General features: G+C 33.9%; 1 protein-coding gene across 2 annotated transcripts in view; it reads right to left on the reverse strand.

Annotated features, from left to right (window-relative positions):
- Nucleotides 1-19,904, reverse strand: part of LOC140048671 (tripeptidyl-peptidase 2-like) — a 163,408-nt gene that overhangs the window by 136,192 nt on the left and 7,312 nt on the right. For both annotated transcript variants that reach the window (XM_072093441.1, XM_072093440.1), the window contains exons 2-4: nt 16,839-16,967; nt 15,869-15,964; nt 10,072-10,179 (exon numbers count right to left, since the gene is read on the reverse strand). In XM_072093441.1, the coding sequence (XP_071949542.1) occupies nt 10,072-10,179; nt 15,869-15,964; nt 16,839-16,967 (333 nt within the window). The remainder of the gene's footprint in view (nt 1-10,071; nt 10,180-15,868; nt 15,965-16,838; nt 16,968-19,904) is intronic.

Below are 19,904 nucleotides of genomic sequence, written 5' to 3' on the forward strand. Positions count from 1 at the left end.
AGGTTACGAAGCCAAACAATGGAACCTACGAAGCCAACAACGTAGCCTACGAAGCTACTTCGTAGGTAAAGTTGCAGTATTTTCTTTCTGTACAGTAGGTCAATAGTCAATAATGATTCCATGTTCCAAAAGTTAACTTTAACGTTTTTGCATGTGGTAAATTCACTCTTTAGCACAAGAAAAATAAAATCGCAAAAATAAAAGGTCGCGAATAAATAGAAACGAAAATTTGCGCTTTACAGTATACTCTGTCGGCGGTAAAAGGGTATACCTGTACTGATTTGTTTGTCTTACTGCCGGTTGTAAATAATAATTTAATATCATTCACTTGCATGTAGCGCGTTTAACACCAGTACAGAGTATAACAATGTGCAGTCAGCCGTATATAGGGGCGGGGCCATAGTCGAACATGCATATTGGCGTCTAGACGCAGCCAAATCAGACGGGTTTTGAGACGCGTTTTTGGGTAAACAATAGAAAACGCGTCTGGACGCTGATTTGTGGTCTGAAATAATTTGTAGATGACGCCTTAATGCATTGAGAGGCTATAGTGCACCTATTGGTGACATGTTAAGTATTTATCAACTCTATATTCGACCGCTGACTGAGTACAGTATGCTTGTGTTGTTTGGCACTCTAGCATTACAAAACATCAGACCAATGAAATTGAGAGGTTGCAAAAGCGAGCATGCAAAATTATACTTGGCCAGGACTATGAGAGCTATGATACGGCCCTTACTCAACTTAAAATTACCAGCCTTGCTGAACGTAGAGAAAAATTAACATTAAAATTTGTAGAAGGTATCCTTAAGTCAGAGAGACATCGTAATATGCTGCCTGCTGAAAGACCTAATATATCTAGATTACGTAACCCCAATAGATTTACTTTACCTAAAATAAGAACTAACAGATATAAAAATTCAACGATTCCCTATATTATAAACAAATTAAATTCCTCCTGTGAAAAATTAAATTAAAAAAATATATATATATAATGAATGATTGTGCAATTACCGCCTAAAATAATTAAATGAAGAGCACTGCAGACAACGTTTAATATTAATATATACTGTAAACTTCTTTTTTTAATTTTCTTTTTTAGTTAGTGTAGTGTCTATAGACACGGCGACCGAGAGGTCAAAGGTTGTTGAGCACATAAAGTGTGTGTGCGGTTTTGTTGTGCTGCGAGCACAAAGTATCGATAATAAATGCACCGTTGTTTGTGTTAAATAGAGTTAACCCGTCTCGTGTTATTACTACATTGTTATGACGACTAAGAGAGTAAGTGTATAGGAACTTACAGAGGTAACTAACTTTACAGTTAGCATTGTATTTGTTTTCCGAAATTTAATATATTTTTGTAGATTTTTAATGTTGTGAATTTTTTAGTGAATAATTGTGCAATATTGCCACCTATACTAAAAGATAATAATAATAACCAAATAAAGAACAGTGCAGATAGGTTTTAGTATATAATGTACAATTTTTCTTTTTTTAAATAAAAGTGCAATTGTATTTTCCAAAACTTTGTATATATTTTAAGATTCTTAATATTGTAAATTTTAGTGAATAATTGTATTTTGAATAATTGTATTTTCCAAATTTATTATTGTATTTTTATAGATTTAATTTCAATATTTTTTATTGTAATATGTACAAACTTTATTAGCTATGTGCTATTGTTTTTGTAATTTTATATATACCGTAATAAATAAAAAAAAATTAAAAAAAAGATACCATCAGTACTTGATAGAGACTTACTAGATGCAACTTCATTGGAGCCTGCTTTAACAGAAACTTATAATTTCCAGCAATGTTTTAACTGTATATATGAACTGTTTTATAAGTTGTTTTGTGACTGTACAATTTGGTAATAGTCACTCTCATACTGTACATTTAAAAGTAACACATCCAAGTCAATGGCTACCAGATGTCTCTGTGAGATGGTTATTTGAACCAGTACCAGTATCAGTACCAAGATAATTTATGAGCACTGTAATTTCAATTTATATTGGACAATAAATGAATCTTTATCTGTAAAATAGGTACAATTCAGCACTGTAAACATATTTAATTCATGTCATAGGATGACATAATAATTGTCGACGTTCATATATGTGCATGTTGCATTTCCGCGGATAACCCGTAATTCGTCAAATTGACGAGTTCAAATCTAGTTACTTTTAATATTGTAATGATACAGTATTTTCCCTTCCAATAGAAGAGCACCATCTACAATAGTTTGTGATGTGACCTCAAATGGCCAAGAATTTAAAATAAAGTAAATTGTTTTCAAAATCACATATTTTTCAGAAAAAATGTCTTTCTAACATAGCCAAATAGCAAAAGGAAAATTAAGGTACTCTGACAGCTTAAAATAAATAGAATGAGTATCAGTTATGCGGTTTAGATAGACTGTTAACATTTGTGTTATTATTCTTTAATAATTATTATAAAACATGGCATTTCTTCCTTACACATTATCAGTATTACTGTATTTAATAACACCTAAATAAATTCCTGTCATTTGATTGGACGATTGTGGGTCACATGGTGTGCAATAGTACGCACTATTAAACGGTCATTTAATAGTACTTTTTATACATTTTTGTGTACGAAAAAAAAAACATTTTCCGCGAATGAAAAAAAAATCTAGTGTACAAATTACTGTGAAATACAACAGTGCCATCTGTTGTCTTGCCTCTGTTTTGTTTGTAAACATCACCAAGATATGCAGCAGCAGCAGATTTTTGTGTACGATTTGGAGATATACTATATTACTGTACTATATATATGTACTAATTTCATTCAAAAAGCCATTTAAATTAGCCTTAGATCGTTTTTAGGATTTTGATTAATTAATGGGGACATCCATACAGTACAAGACAGAATCGTTGGAAAAAGCATAATTAGCCTATATGAGTTCCAGTTGCCTGTCGAAGTTTGGTATTGCTGCACCCTAGCTGGGCCTAGGCCTGTTAGAATTAGGCTAGGCCTAGGCGTTTTAGCCTTGCTGGGCCTAGGATTGGAGTGTTGACAAAGTGCGAGGCAGCGAGGCAAGCGAGGCATGCCAAATATTTGTGCGAGGCATCATTTTATCATTTCCAAAAGTGCGAGGCATGCGGGCATATAGTTTACAATTTCAAAAAGGTGCGAGGCATATCTTAACGTGCTATTATGCTATATTATAGGCCTAATAGTCAATCGATACAAGCGTATCTAAATAGATTCGTGTATACACTCATCATGTTTATTTTTATGTAACGATTGTTTTTTCATTCAAGTCATATCGTGTCAAATTTTACTTTTACAAAAGTGCCCAAACTACGGTTCAAAAATCTGAACGACAGTCTTCAACTTTCGATAAACAATAATTGTTATAGCGACACACTCATCAAATGACTGCAATGTTTGTTGGAATTTCGAGCGTGTTCACTCACATGTCTCTCGAACATAGCAGAGTGAAAATAATATTTTGTCACACCCCTGCGCCTAGATCCGGTAGACCCGAGAGATGGAAAATCCCTCTTTACTATTTAGCAGGTAGCGGAATGATTCAGCCCTCAGCTCAGAGGATTGTGGTGCATTCCCCTACTATAGCAGCAACGCACAGACTTCTCTCTGAGCGGCGTGCCAAAGACATTTTTGACATTCCATTCTCTAGGAACAACACGTGTACCTCTCTCGCAAATAAGGTGAACAGCGATTGCCAGGACAAGTTCAATAACTGGCGGTGAATAAAAGGTAACTGATATGCCGATCCAATAACATGCCGCAAAGAAAAAAATTGCGACAGAATTCTGGAGCGCGTGTGAGAAAAGACTTACGTCCGACAATTGTAATATATAGGCCTCAAAATTTAACTTTATCTAATAATTTTTAATATGCTTAGCCCTAACCTAGATAAGAGGCCTATGTAGAAAATAATTTAATCAATTTTGATATAATAATGATTGGTGTAATATTTAATAATGATACACTATTCCTGTTTTAGTAAGCAGCTAGGTATATTACGAACGATTTTTATTTATTGTTGTCCATGTACGTACTAATAAACGTGGCGCTAGTTTCCTTCGCTTGTATTTTTACTCAAAATTTGATAACTAACTTTATCGTGTGAATACCACACCTTAGAAGTATACCTCATGAGTACTTTAATGAAAGAATCACATAAAAAGTAACAAATAAATCCTTAAATTAATTATTTTACAGGCGTGTTTCTCGCACACTGTTCACGAATTTCACTTATTCAATGTTCAATATTTTTGTTTCTATGGAGCGCCAAAAGAGCAACGATAATAGAGGACTAAAACTCAGTGGAATGCGTCAATTTCTCATGCATTTATTGGTGAAAAACACGTTTTATTTCAATATATTTGTTAATTTGTCAATAAAAATGTTGTAATATGTTACTGCTGATACTGTTCTGTTTTCTTCAAAGAATAATAATCGATCCTAAATCAACATCACTACCTAGTCTAGACCTACTGTAGGACATCCTACTAAGGATATTATGATGAATTTTTCTATTTATTCTTTAAAAGGTTAACGAAACCGTGTACATTATCAACACTAACATTTTTCCTTACTGACAGTGACAAAATCTATTGAAATTGTACTTGATTTTCACCAAATAATGCGTTAAATATAAATGGATTCCACAGAGTTTTTAGCCCTCTAATTAATTTTGCTCTTTTGGCGTTCCATAGAAACCAAAATATTGAACATTGAGTGTGCAAAATGCGAGAAAAACAACGTCTGTAAAATCACCAATTTAATGGATTTATTGTTACTTTTATGTGATTTTTCTTCATTAAAGTAGGCCTACTAATTCTAAGCTGTGGTATTCAGGATAAAGTTGGTTAAAATACAAGGCAGGTGCAAAAGGAAACTAGCCTAGCGGGCCTAGGCCTAGGCTACTTCAATTTCGGTGATTACCTGCCTTGCAATTTTGAGAAATGATAAAATGATGCCTCGCATTTTTTGAAGATGGTAAAACGATGCCTCGCATAAATTCTGACTTGCCTCGCATGCCTTCCCTGCCTCGCACTTTGTTACTACCCCTAGGATTGTTTGGTCATTTATTGCCCTAATTAACACTATCAGTAGGTGCGTTTATAAATTCCATATAAATAATAATATTTAATTATTATAATTATTAAAAACCAAATGTTACTGTTTTAATCAATGTGAATCAAATGTAGGCCTTGGCTAGGCCTACCTTATATTTGATTCAAATGACAGGAATCTATTTTTAGATATAAAACAAATAATTAATATTTTATATTCGTGTAATGGTACAAATACTGGCATTTGGTGAATGATGAAAGGTTATATTTCAACTCGGCTCGCGCCTATAATTTGTATGGGCAAGTATAATAAAAGCGCACTATGATAAAAGTACTTTGACAAATTTTTAAAATAAAAACAAATTGTGTCAAGAATAAAATTCAGAACTATTTACGGTCATTGATTTTGTTTTACACTATCCATTCATTTTGAAGTATATGTAAGCTAAAAATGAAAGCAATACTGGATTATGTAACTTTAGATTTACTTTGTGTGCATCAAAAAGTGACAATGTGCATGAGAGGGACGTTGAAGTCTGTCAATCAGTGGGCAGATTAAAACATTTTAATAGGAAGTATTGGAATGATAATAAAACTACAGCTGCTTACTGAAGTGTTTTTTTGTTGGTCATTTACATTTTGTTTATTTCGATGGTTTTTTTTATATTTTCCAAGTTAGGTATCTTTTTTGCTACTTTTGTATACATTATGTTTAGTTTTGATTTTTTGGTTTAAGCGGTGATAATTATTATTGACACATATCGTGGATTCGAACTCGAACGTACTAAGCATTGATATCAATGGTCACGGCGTTTTACTCGCACACTGTTACGAAAGTCATTCTGTTTAAAGGATAGGTGTAATTAATTAAAACTTCAACGATGCGATCATTCGATATGGTTGACTGGCTGCTGAGACTAAACACTGTTGGCGGCCCTAAATTGTATTTGGCGATCCGGCCATGGCAGTACACAACAGAGGAGGTTGCGTAGTTGATACATGACGTAACAACTCACGAAACATGTCAAATGTCAATGTTATTTTTTGCCTTTTTTTTGTGTTTATCCTTAAAATTCAGGAAAGTGATATAGCCTATCGTGTGCAGCCCCTCAATAAACATCAGTGTGCCAAATGTGAGCACGTACCAATCAGCGGCTTCAGAGGAGATACGTAAAATTACGCAAAAAAATTTAGTAGCATTTCACTGGTTGGTATTCATCAGCTTCCTCTTGAGTTGCAGTGCTTGTTGGGGCATATACCTGCAAGAGTGTAATGTTCATGGGTCTGCCCTGCAGCCTTACTGACAACACCCTACACCTTATTGGATTATATCCTAGCAAAGATTTAGGTCTTTTCTGCAAGGTAAATTCCAACACTTCCATAGCCTGATGTCTCCCTTCCTGAACAGATAACCATACCACCTTCCTCTGGTCTAAAATGTCCTTGTCCTGCCCACCTGTGTTCTGCTACACCCAAAACACTTCTGTTGTAGAGAGTTGCTTTCATTTCATTTTTCATTACTTATTCACTGATGACTGTGCATAATCTTCCCAGATGCCATACTTCTCACATTCCCTGTTGCTATTCGCATCAAGTTTCTTAGTCGAATTTGTTTGGTTTCAAAACTGCCTCCGTCAGGGCATGAGTTTCCCGTATGATTTGGCTCATGTCATCTGTAACAGCTCTAATCCCATCCAACGCGACTCTTCGCCAGCTGTGATCCAGTTGCCGCTGTACTGGTAACACCAAGAAGACAGTTTGTCGGATGCTGCTGTTACTAGATCATCATCCTGCTGCCGATGATATATCCCTAACACCCCCCCCCCCCCCCTACGCTCGGTTTTATGGCGCCGACCATACCCGCCAGTCATGGAGTGTTGGTGATATTGGTTTATTGTGTGCATTTTATAGAGGCTAGTTGGGGCTCACTAGCTTCACACACAACCTCAGCCTACTCCACCGATTATAATATCAAAATTATTAAAAGTATTTCAATGGTTGTTATTTTGTGTAAAATAGCTTTAGATGTATTTGTTTGATTTAAACCATACAGAAAATTGATCAAGCTCAAAATTAATAGTATTACCAAGAGCGTGTTTATTTTTGTGAGAAAGGCTGTTGGCGAATAAAATGAATTGCAATAAGTTTGAGATATTGGGAAGATCATAAACATAAATAAGGAACCCAGAAGAGTCTTATTAGGTATCCAAATGAAAACATTTTAATTATTTCACTTTTTCAGTTACTCAAAAAAAACTTAATGAAAATAGCATTTTGTAATTTAAATTATTGACATCCAATTACCCATTCTAAAGTTATGGTTCTTATAAGTTGTAAAAAATGTACGATCTTTGGTAGAAAATTGTGTTTGTGTGTGTTTTTTGCAGTAGAAATTGGAAGTATTTTTTTATATTTTTTGTTATAACTTTTAATGATGACTTACTGTAAAAGTTTTGAATTTTGTTAAACCTATCACAGTGTTGTAAAAGTTTTGAATTTTGTTAAACCTATCACAGAGTTCACAACTCTAATTCTTTTGGAGCCTCACAAAACACATTTTTAAAATTATTGGTCCGCAAAGGTAGTTGAAAAGCATTTAAAATATATAACATTATAAAATTGTTTTCATTTCATATTTTCCACCGTATGTACAATATTAGATTGAAATACGCATCAAGGTTTAGGCCAAGTAACAGTATAATTGATCACCGGTAACTTGCATCAAAGCATTTCGGTCGCAGTAAATGACTTTCAAACGCCGTATTACAGAGTCAAATTAACGTTGGTATTCAGTATGTACATGGTTTGAAATTATTTTCGTTTGTTTAAAGTTAAAAATTCACATAAAAATATAAAATTGAGTTAAAAAGGTTAAAATTTGATAAAATACAGAATACATACAAGAAAGATTGGTCTGTGTAAGGGTATACTGTAGCATAAAATGATCAACGTTTCCAAGCTTCATAGTAAACAAGCTCATTAAATTTCTTTGGTAAATTTATACCTAACACGTTTGCATTGTATACTTGCATGATAAATTTTTGGCACATCACACCAATTAATAAGTAAATTGACGTCTAAAACCAGGCGAGGATTTAGGGGGTGGGGTGGGGCGGTCCGGCGAGTAACGACAGTCAATTATTGAGATGACTCCTGAGTTACCAGTCGCTGAGAAATATTAATATCTGTCATAATAATCATTTGGTACTGAGTGCCTAGGCAATAGTAAGTGAGTGAATGCTTGCCTAGGACAGACACACACCTCTGGACCTCTTATCAACCTGTTCCAAGAGAACGTATAAACGTGACAGTTGGGATAGATAGAGGTAGCGCCGCAGTAACAAATTTGTCTGATAACCGCCAGCCGTTGTCTGAATGAGATCATCCGCCTGTCGATTTACTGTACAAGCCAGAGAATAACAAAGTAGCTTCCTGCCTAAAGCCCCTTTCACACAGAGCTGTAAGACGGTAATATTGCGGTAATTCGCGAACGCCGGCTTATGTGTGAAAGGGTAAAAACCCCTTAATGCCGGCTTCCGTTAGACCGCCTCTGGACCTAGTGAAATTGCGGTAATATTACCGTCACGGTCATAAGCCTGATCTGTGTGAAAGAGTCCACGATATATTACGCCTGCTTACGCAGTGAAGCAAGGATAAATTCGGGACATTTTCCTTGATTGAGAAAGACTGTGGCAATTACTTTAGGCCAAATTATTGAATTGAATTGAATTGAATTGAATTGAAATATATATTTATACTGGGTAACCTCTTCAGTCAAAGACTGGTCTCCCAGAGGGCCCAGTTGGTGATCAGTGGCTGTGATGTACTAATACACCGGGGTAACCCCCTACTCGTCTCGAAAGATGTACTAGGTTCTTTAAAGTGCACACGAGCTAGATGTGTACACTGGACCTACGGTTTATAGTCCTTATCCGAGAAGACTCGTTCTACCACCAGAACCATGGAGTGAGTGAGCCTCGAACCCATGCCGATGTTATGGCTACGTAATTGCGGTTCCACTGTCTTAACCGCTCGGCCACTCACCCACTCATTAGATTATATCCATTTTATAATATATTTTTAGGTTAGTTTGTAAATAATACAATGGAAGAATACGGCCAATAATAATAAAAATATAACAGATGTTGGTCCAAAGATTATTTAACTTGCTGTAACGTATGTAAGCCTAGGCCCTAGTTAGCATAGTTCTAGCAGGAACATCCTCCGGTTCGCGCTCCCGGTGCTAGCTCATAACAGCTTCTGATAATTAAATTCGCGTCTATTTGTAGGCCTAATAGATTTGTTTCTGTAGAATGGCCATCACGATCGGGCAGTTATTAGCACGGAGTGGTGTTGGGCGAAAATATAGATTTTATGCATCGTAAATAAAAAAACTAAACGACGGACACACAAAACAACATCAGCAAACATGTGCGCGCATGGCATGTTTTGTCGCCGGCGGCAGGTGCCCGCCATTTTTTTTTTCTAAAAAAGTGCGACCTCTATTTTATGAAGACAGTAATCTTTAAATATTGCGCCTTTTCACTGTGGCCTTTCACACAGAAGGCGGTAAAATTACCGTAATATTACCTTCTGTGTGAATGGGTTTAGACCGGCAATAACGCCGGCTTGCTTACCGCAATATTGCCGAAGTTCTGTGTGAAAAGGCCTTAAGTTACAGCTATCAACCCCTGCTGCCGAGCTGACATGTACTATTAACCCATAGGTGGGCTTATTTACCTTAGGTGGGCCTTTATTTTGTTGATAAAAATATATTACAAAATTGCATTGATTTTTAAGGTTTTTTGTTGATTTCTACGTTTTACAACGATTTGCAGCAAGGCAAAATATTGTGCACACTAATATGCTAAAAAATAGAGTAAGCAACTTCGTTCTAAAACTGATTATATTACTGATAAAATAGCTGAAATATAAAAGTTTCATTGCTATAATTGTGTATTGTTAGTTTGTTAGTTTTCCAGTACTGTTGAAAAATGTTTACCTGTTTAGTAACTGTAGGGTGGGCAGTATCAAAAATATCTTGCCTTCTTAGTACATCTGTCATGGCTTGTCGATGTCCAGGTTCCCACATTTTTTGCCGACGCTCCTTCTAAAATTAAAAAAAATTTGTGTTATTTAGATAATTTCTACCCATTAACTTTTTAATTATGAAAAAGAATGTTCTTTTGATTATTGTGGAATAAAAAAAAAAGTTATGCTAGAATACATGTTTTCCAGTGTCACACAGCCGCAACTACATATAAATTTCGGACATATAAATTATTTGAACCATTGGTGAAAAAATGGCACAATTGCACAACTCTTAATAATATACAGTAATAAATTCATCACTTTAGCGATAAAAGATACCAATATTTAATTTCTTAAAATAAAAAAAAACATTCATGTACGTTAAAATATAATGTATGCTAAAATACAAGCGAAAAAGTTTGAACTTTTGACGGAGCAGCACATTGTTTCCATTTTGTGCGATTCCTTTATTGAGTAATTGCCAAATAATGGTATGCTGTTCTTTGTACGCCCACCATTTGTCAAGACGTAATTTATGTTTTCTGTTGCTGTTTAATGTTTTGTTGGCACCCGTTAACTCTGCAATGAAGATATATGCATCTAATTCACGTACTGTACTTCCATTCGACCGTTTTAAGCTTATGCTATACTATATTATTATACTATACCAGCCAGGGAGTTGATATACTAGCCTGAGTAGGTTATTAAAATAATGCAATAGCTAGCTTATTTTCACAATGAATGTACCATCTAGTTCTAGGGCCTAGCTAGTGCTAGGCCTATAAGTTACTTTTGGATTAGGCCAACTTCGGCCACAGACAATTTCGGCCTCAGACAATAATACTACCATATCTATGGAACGCCCATAGTGCCATTGATATGGGAACAATGAGACACGACAATGTAATACAGGATTATCGATTTCATTGTGTTTTACTTTTGTTTTTTGTTTTTACACAGGAAAACACGGACACAGACAAACTTGGCAATTAATTAATTAATAATAACAATAAAATACGAACACGTATTTTGTAGCTAGGTGGCATGATGAGATAAGAAATGAAGAATTACGTAGATACCGATATTTCAGAGTACAAAAAATACAATACGGTGAAAAAAGAGATGAATTGAATGAGGCCTAAGTGATACTAATTGTATGCTTCAGGGTACAATAGAAATGATTTATAATATAAGAAACAAAGATTTACTAAAGTGATAATTAAATGTTTCGGTAAAGAATTATTAATGTCATGTACATTTTTCTATAAATATAAAACGAATTGAAGTACGTAGGGATATATACTAATTTTAATGTGTCGAGGTACAATAAATATAACTTTGAAGGAATAAGAAACGGAAGAATGAAGTGGTTTAAGAATACGATTTATTTTATCGGAAGAAAAAATTGAGGAAAGTATATAATTATTAAGAATTAATATGTTGTAAGATGTAAATGAAACACTGGTAAATAAATGTTAATAGAAATGCGTGCGTTTGTTTTTGTGTGTAAAATTTTACCTAATAAAATGAACTTGAAATACTGTATTAGTAAAACACCACTCAAGAGGAATTATGCTAAGGCATTGAAGAATTTATTTTTAGATATTTTTCTGAACAGGCTCAGAATGAATTTCTGACTGTGTGCGTCATGAGAAGGTACGTGGAAAACCCCGTCATATGGGTCGTTGATTTGTCCGTAGTCATGCATTTTGCCGGGGATTCCTCATCATTTAAGTATTTCCGTAGTACCCTATTTATATTCATTTCCCTACGTCCGTAATATTGGGCAGAATTTCCGTAGTAATTACGGGCGTTCCAAACTTTGAAATAACAGTGTTTGATTGCTTCTTTCTGCAAATTTCTTTCATATTTTCTTTTCTGGAGTGAAGCAACACTGTTGTACATTTTAGTGAATAAATGAAAATGAATTTTTTAAATTTTTGTTTTACTGACTTACTTAGCATTTATTAAAAAATAATACAATTCAACGTTTTGCTCAATATATTTATAGCAGCAATTATTAATTGATAATAGGCCTACTAATTAGTTTGGGGACTTCCTCTGACGTTCGCATTCGCAACAAATGTTATCCTTAGTCGCATTTTTATCCGAATTATTACTCATTTTGTTTGTATATTGACATGATATGATATGTTCATTTATTCTGTGCATGTTAAAATATGTTAAATGCATATCACCGCAATACTCAATCATTATTTTTATGTTGGGTCTGATATGTTTGTTTTATTTATGCACATGTGTTCTTAAGACCTGAGCTCCATGATAAAACATTGAATTACTCCTGTATTGTATTAAAAAACCAATCAAATGAAGACGACAAAGTTTTATTAAATTTATTTTTTTTTTATCACTAATTTTCTTCTTGATTCTGCTTGTATTGATGTGTGAGTTCCTGATATTCTTCTTTGTTCCTTAGGTCACCTATGCAATGGAAGGAAAAACGTTTTAATTAAATTTCTTTTTTTTTCTTAGCATTTCTTTTTTCGTAGCTAAACTATTAATACGCCGTCTGTACTAAGAGAGTATTTAACTGTGTCACTGACAGTTGAATTTGTTTTTCGCCAAGACTCCATGATACAACTAAACTGGAATGGAAACAACAAATCTAATAAATGCAAATTGTAGTGGAATAACGTTAAGAATGATAACACTGTAATGGTAGTAGTCATAAAAAATGAAGATGCGATAACTAATAGCAAAAACAATAGCACGGTCTAATATATGCGTGAATGGTGCACCATAGAAATCTGTTGTGGCCGAAACTGTCTGTGGCCGAAACTGTCTGTGGCCGAAACGGTCATATGCCGTTACTTTTTACTAGGCTGGACGGCATATTGTATTCGATCTATGCTAAGGCCTAGCTACTGTAGCTAGAAGCCATCGAATTTACTATACTTTACTGAGCCTACTGTGTAACTAAACACCATTTTTATTTATTATGGTGCATTAAACAATCGTAGTCTAACATTCATTTTGGTGAATGAGATTCTATAACAACAAACAATGATGATTGAAAATCATAATGTCCATGCAATCACACGCACACCATGGATTTTCTCCTCCATGAGCACACACATGTTTTGGACGATTTCTGTTGGATCATTCCATTATTACTATTAATAGGGAGCAACATGTATTCTAAATTTTTATTAAATAATAATGTATGGGTTTTATACCTCTTCTTGTATTTTAAATTTAATATACTGCACAAACTTTTAATTTTATGCTTTTATTTATTTCCAAGTACATTGATATTAAGTAAAGCACTTTCAGATTAATACCAGCACATTTCATGATTCACTCCAGTAGCGGATCTAGGATCTGATGAGGAGAGGGAAGGAGGGGGGGGGGGGGGGTGCCCTCGCTTAGCACCGAGCGGGGGTGGTGTTGGGAGGTGTTTCCCCCTCTCGAGCCTCAGAAAAATTGTTGAAAAAGTAGATGCTTACACACTGTTTAATAGACTAGAGCAACTGTTTCCATCACATTTAATAACAAATGTTACATAATGTAAATTTAAATAAATCCTTCCTAAATACTGTACAAATCTTTTTCGACGAACTAATAATAGACTTTGATCGAAAAACACTTTTTTCAACGAAATGAACATTTGGTGATGCTGTACTCCAAAAATGCCTCGATAGTGCATGTGTTGTATACTGTGTTTTGGTGGTTAACCTCAGATATATACCCTACAGCCGGGTGAATAACTCAAAGTAATTTAGTATACAATGATTGCAGTAATCGGCATGTCTATAACACAAATCAATAAAAACACCAAATACGCCACACACTTTTTTTAGGCCGTGTACATACAAGACATTTCATGTTTATGCCTATGAAATAATAAAAGAACACCATGTTTCTGATTTATTTTTATCGTTTATACTGCATACCATATTATATAAAAAAGCTATATACGCGAGAAAAAAAGTTCACGATATTACAACTCCACCAGGGGTGTAAATATACCACGCTAATGCTTGCACACACGGACCAAGGCGGTAATTAACTGAAATGGAAAATGGTGTATTTTTGGAGAGTGATGACTTCAGCATTCACGCGAGGAGCGAACTAGACAACATGACGCTGGAAGTAGGATAGGAGTGCGTGTGTTTTGAAAATAACTCAGTTGTGGGTATTTTCCGAAGATTTTAAATCGCGTTTTCTTTTTAAACTCTTGAATTCATAAATAGTAATTTAAACTCTAAACTCATAGGCCTAGCTACACCCGACCCAGCAGTAGATATTCAACTTGTTGTTGGCTATGTAATATAACAGATATCGCCTTTTATATCGGTAAAATAGCGCTTCGGGAAATATATATTCGTGGATGTCAAATCTTATATTTAACCTCTAAGCAGTCAATATCTGTATAATACATATTACATACCATACAGTATTACACCAAAAAGAAATTACCGGCTCCCCGGAATAAACGCTCGCCTAAAAACCCTTCTGAACAATAAATGCCCATGGCGTTTATTCGGTAAAAATTTGACAAGTTACTTCTAGCATTCTGAAAGGAATTGTTGATATTGACGTTTCTATCAAAATGTTTGATCATTATTATAAGCAAAAGTACAATTTTAAACAGTAAAGGATTTGTTTTAGTTCCTATAATGAAACAATTTAAAGCATCAGTTATTGCATAACATTACTGTCTAAGGATAAGTTGTGAGATATGAGATATTAGAGATATGTTTTTTGTTTGAAACATTAATAATTAATAGTATTTCTGGTCATCTTTTAACCAAATTTTCTATTAGAATGAATGTAAATATGTATATTTCGAACAACTTGATACTAAAAGTTTCTACGACCAGTACGTACAGAGATATGAAGATGCCTTGGTATGTGGGTCAAAGGTCAGAAATGGCATTTATGATCATTTTTGACTAAAATATAATAATATAATATCCCCATTAGACTGAATATGAATGAATATTTTTTGTTGAAGAGGCAAGAATTATAATTTGTGGTTTGTAATTTTAAAACATAATTAGATTTAATGTACACGTTTTTTTATGCGAGTAGTTTAAAAAACCTATTTCTTTTCAAATTCATTCGTTTGTTTTTTGTGTTGCTGTTCTATTGTTACTCAGCTTAAGCTATTGTCGCATACACATGCTTGTAGTGAAATTAGTCTAAAGCACACAAATTTTCCGGAGACTAAATCTTATGTAGAAGAATGTTACAGTAGGCGGAGGTATGCACTCTCAGAGTGGCTTTCTAGTGGTTTTCTGCAAAGTAATAAAATTGTTGACGTTTTTTATATCACAAAAATGCGTGCATGAAGTGAAAAAATGGAAATGCTCAAAATGTTCTAAACAATGCTCTTATTTGATTAGAAATTGATTTTGAGCATGATGTTAAAATTTGAAGCATACTTTTTTTTGTGCTTATGTGTAAATTTAATTGTTATGAAAATATGATTGATGTGGTGATTCACAAAATGGCGGCCTAATGACGTTATGGTAGAGTGACTACACTGAAAAGCTTATTATAGTTTTATTATGATACAGATTTTGTAAAAATTAGAAAATCATTGAGATAACACACAACAGGTACACAAAAATCTATACAGAAAGAAATAAAAAGAAGGAAAAAATAAGATTTTGTACAATAGCAATAGAATAAAATGATCACCTAAAAAAAATATGTTTCAATTTGTTCTAGGTTCACCCAATTTTTATGCTAGAATGACTGGATTGTAGTTTCTTCATTATACGTTTCTTTTTAGGGCTCACCTGTATTCGTTCCTTTAATCCTTTTGGATATAATTTATATGCATTCAAGACACCAATATGATAATTTCCAGTTGGATTCTTCCAACTTACTGGGATCTAGAAAAATATAGTCAAAGAAATATCACTTTTAGATTAAGTTATATTTTCAAATAGATTGTTTGCACTGACGTCATATTTTTCCACAGTACTTAGCGAGCCGCCATCTTGGTTGAAAAACATTTGGCTTCGCAACAGCCTATTATTTATAATAGCTGTTCACATTAAATAATTGTATATAATAATATAACCCACCTACTCTACAGTTTATTTATTACTCTTTTGAATGGCATATTAAATTTTTTTGAAGTAGCCGACCTCTGTAAAGGCTAGGCATAGGTTAAAATGTTCTGCCGATCCGGGACAACCTTATTTTCTCTGGTCATACACACAACACACAGTGAAATAATTTTGTTTCAGTCTGCCATTTCCAACCTTTCTAGGCCTCATACCAGGAGAAGCTGTATTCTACTACAGTTCTTTGAAAAACTACCTATTTTTTGGAACCTCCTATACATCACAATGCTCTTACTTTTCATTCTGGTTTTTCTTCCCACAAAAATGGCGAACCATAAATACTGATGGGATGTGACTTCCTGTGCAAACGATCTATGAACCATGGCATTACTATATATTATAATATTACAGTATAGTAGTACTCAGCAAGCTCATATAATTATAATTACTGATTTTATTATAACATTTTGACAAAATTCAGGGCCGAAAGGTTCCTGGCCTAAAACATCCCTAATTCAATAAAGTTGTTTTGGCCAAAGATCGGTGATATATCACAATTTAGATTGGTGAAAAAGCATGAGATTTTTGGTGCGTGCCCTAAGAGCTTGAGATTGGGTCAAAAAGTGCAAGTCTCACAATCATATGTGACTTGACACTGTATGACAGAAAAATTAACAATTCAAATTTAAAAACTAACCGTTAACTTGCGGCCTGTTAAGCCATTGATTGTATTTTCTTTTGCTTCAACCACAGTCGATGTAACTATATCACCACTACCAGTTGTGTCAATGATGTCGATAATTTTTGGTTTGCCATTTGTCGTGACCTATAGATATAATATAAAGATAGTCAATATTGATGACAAAATGATACTTATTAAAACAATCCTTTTTATTACGGGCATTTGGTCCCAGGGGCCTTTAATTATTTTTACCATATTACACCCAAAAAATAAACGCCTCCCTAGAATAAATGCCCTCATAAAAACCTTCCTGGGCATTTATTTTGTATAAATACGGTACCCCAATAGGGCGAATATATATTTTGTAACAATATGCCTTCTAGTAACACTTAATAGTCCCCAAAACATCATTCTAAAATGAAATAAAATTTTTAAGTACAAATAATATATCATTTTACAATAAGATAAATTTAAAAACCCAATTTTATCTTAAAGGGCAGGCGATACACAGTTATTGTATTGATCAAATCTTTAACCCTATAACAACATTTAAAGATTGTCTCCCTGAAAATATAATTCTTACAAATTTTGTTGTTGAATATTCCATTTAATGTCACATAATAACCAAAAATTAGATCCAAAAAAATGTATTTAGCTGAAAAAACTTTAATTGAAAGCAAAAAATAGTAAAATAAAAAAATAGTTTTTGGTTGAATTTAACCATTTATTTTGTCATTTTATAAGTGAAAACATTATTTTTTTCTTTTTTTTTTATCAACTTTATTAAAACTACAAAATAACCTATTCAAAGTCTGATTTAATTAATCTTCATTTTTCATGTTTTTGGGGGACAATTTAACAGGGATGACTTTGGCTATTTTAAACAGTCAAAGTAAAGCTTGAAAAAAATTTTGCAGCGAAATTAGCCCCAAAATGGTGCAGACCATTTACTATTGTAAAGCAGTTGTCGTCTGTTACTTTTAAATTGAAAGGTAACAAATAGGGCAAAATGGTTGTGCATGCGAGTTAACTGAAACCTATCTAAATTAAGCCAGTCCAATTTAGAGGGGGAGGGGTTTGAATGAACTTGTTTTTACAGTTACAGTTTTTATTATTATATAGTACTGTACATGACATGCGATGGGTCACATATGCTGTACATGACATGCGATGGGTCACATATGCTGTACATGACATGTGATGGGTCACATATGCTGTACATGACATGTGATGGGTCACATATGCTGTACATGACATGTGATGGGTCACATATGCTGTACATGACATGCGATGGGTCACATATGCTGTACATGACATGCGATGGGTCACATATGCTGTAAATGACATGCGATGGGTCACATATGCTGTACATGACATGCGATGGGTCACATATACTGTACATGACATGCGATGGGTCACATATGCTTAAATAAAGCTTTTCAATGACCCAACATAAATACTGATGGGATGTGACTTCCTGTGCAAACGATCTATGAACCATGGCATTACTATATATTATAATATTACAGTATAGTAGTACTCAGCAAGCTCATATAATAATAATTACTGATTTTATTATAACATTTTGACAAAATTCCGGGCCGAAAGGTTCCTGGCCTGAAACATCCCTAATTCAATAAAGTTGTTTTGGCCAAAGATCGGTGATATATCACAATTTAGATTGGTGAAAAAGCATTACTACTGGCCGTAGTGCCCTAGAATTTTCACAATAAAAACCACCACCGTGGCGAAAATATAAATTCAATTTTCAACAATGAATTAGAGGCAAGATGTTCCACTGGCGAACTAGCTACACACTAATAAATAAAGTAAAAACTAGACTACCGGTAGGCCTAAAAAAGGATGCCGATAGGATCGTACCGTACAGGTATTTCGTTCTTGTTTACAGAAATAACAATCGACTTCCGCTCGAGCTGCAAGACCTACTGTGTATTAATAAAAGGGCAAAAAGAAACCACACGTTTTCGAAAACCGGAGGCCAGCTGGTCTTGACCCTAAAATCCCCAAATTTGAGGGCTGAGGACGTAATTGTAAAACACGGAAAATGGAACTGAACAATGATTGCAATAATATAGTTCAGTTGAACAAGATAATAACGTAAAGCGTATGTTCTCTTACAGAAATGGATGTTATGTCTTATATTGCCATTATTGGTGGGATTTTTTTTATTTTCAATATTGAACCGGATGAGTTTACGATAATCATAAAAATATAAATAATTACAGCTATTAATTTATAATCAAATAATGAAATACAGCAAAAGTGACTTTTAATCATCACTTTATGGTTTTTAATAACAAATTATTTATTTTATTTATCTATTCAAGATTACTTCCCATAAATAACATAGCCAATGTATATTGTATTCAATATTATATATTTCACTTCGTCACTGTGCGTCTAGTAGTGGTGAATTCATGATTTCATTTCATTTGTCTCAATAAAATGACAGAGAAACATGATAAACATGTGAAAGGGAAAACTTTAAAATCTTTTCAACGTTAAAACTGATTATGTATAGATTAAAATATATTATCCCAGCAAACACAGAACGTCCATAAAACGTTTTGGTTTGGTTTGATTCTTTGTTATTTAAAATGTTTTACAAATGCATTTTAAAGACCATATTTAGAGATGTCTTAAAAGAATTTTTTGAATGACGCTTTATGTACGTTTCTATAGTTTTTGTGATGTGATGCAGGCCTCAATTATTGTTTTAATTAAGGGTTCTAAATAGAGCCCATTAAACCTGTGCTTCACCCACTGTGTAGCCAAAACGTTTATTTACATCCTTAAATTTATAATCGCGTATTCATTCATTTTACCGACGGTATTCAATTGTTTGACGTTTGGTTCGCCAAATTGTAGAAGATGACAAGAAACTCAAATCGCGAAAAATAAAAGGTTGCGAAATAGTTGGAAATGTAAAATCGCGAAAAATTAGGGCAGCGAAAATGTTTGCATGTAAAAGAATAGGAATTTACAAGATATCCTCCCAAACGATATGGGTCTCTGCACTCGCACTGGCTGATTGCCAAGTCGCCATGGGCAAAAACATTT

This window comes from Antedon mediterranea, chromosome 5 (genome assembly GCF_964355755.1).
Source record: "Antedon mediterranea chromosome 5, ecAntMedi1.1, whole genome shotgun sequence".
NCBI lineage: Eukaryota > Metazoa > Echinodermata > Crinoidea > Comatulida > Antedonidae > Antedon > Antedon mediterranea.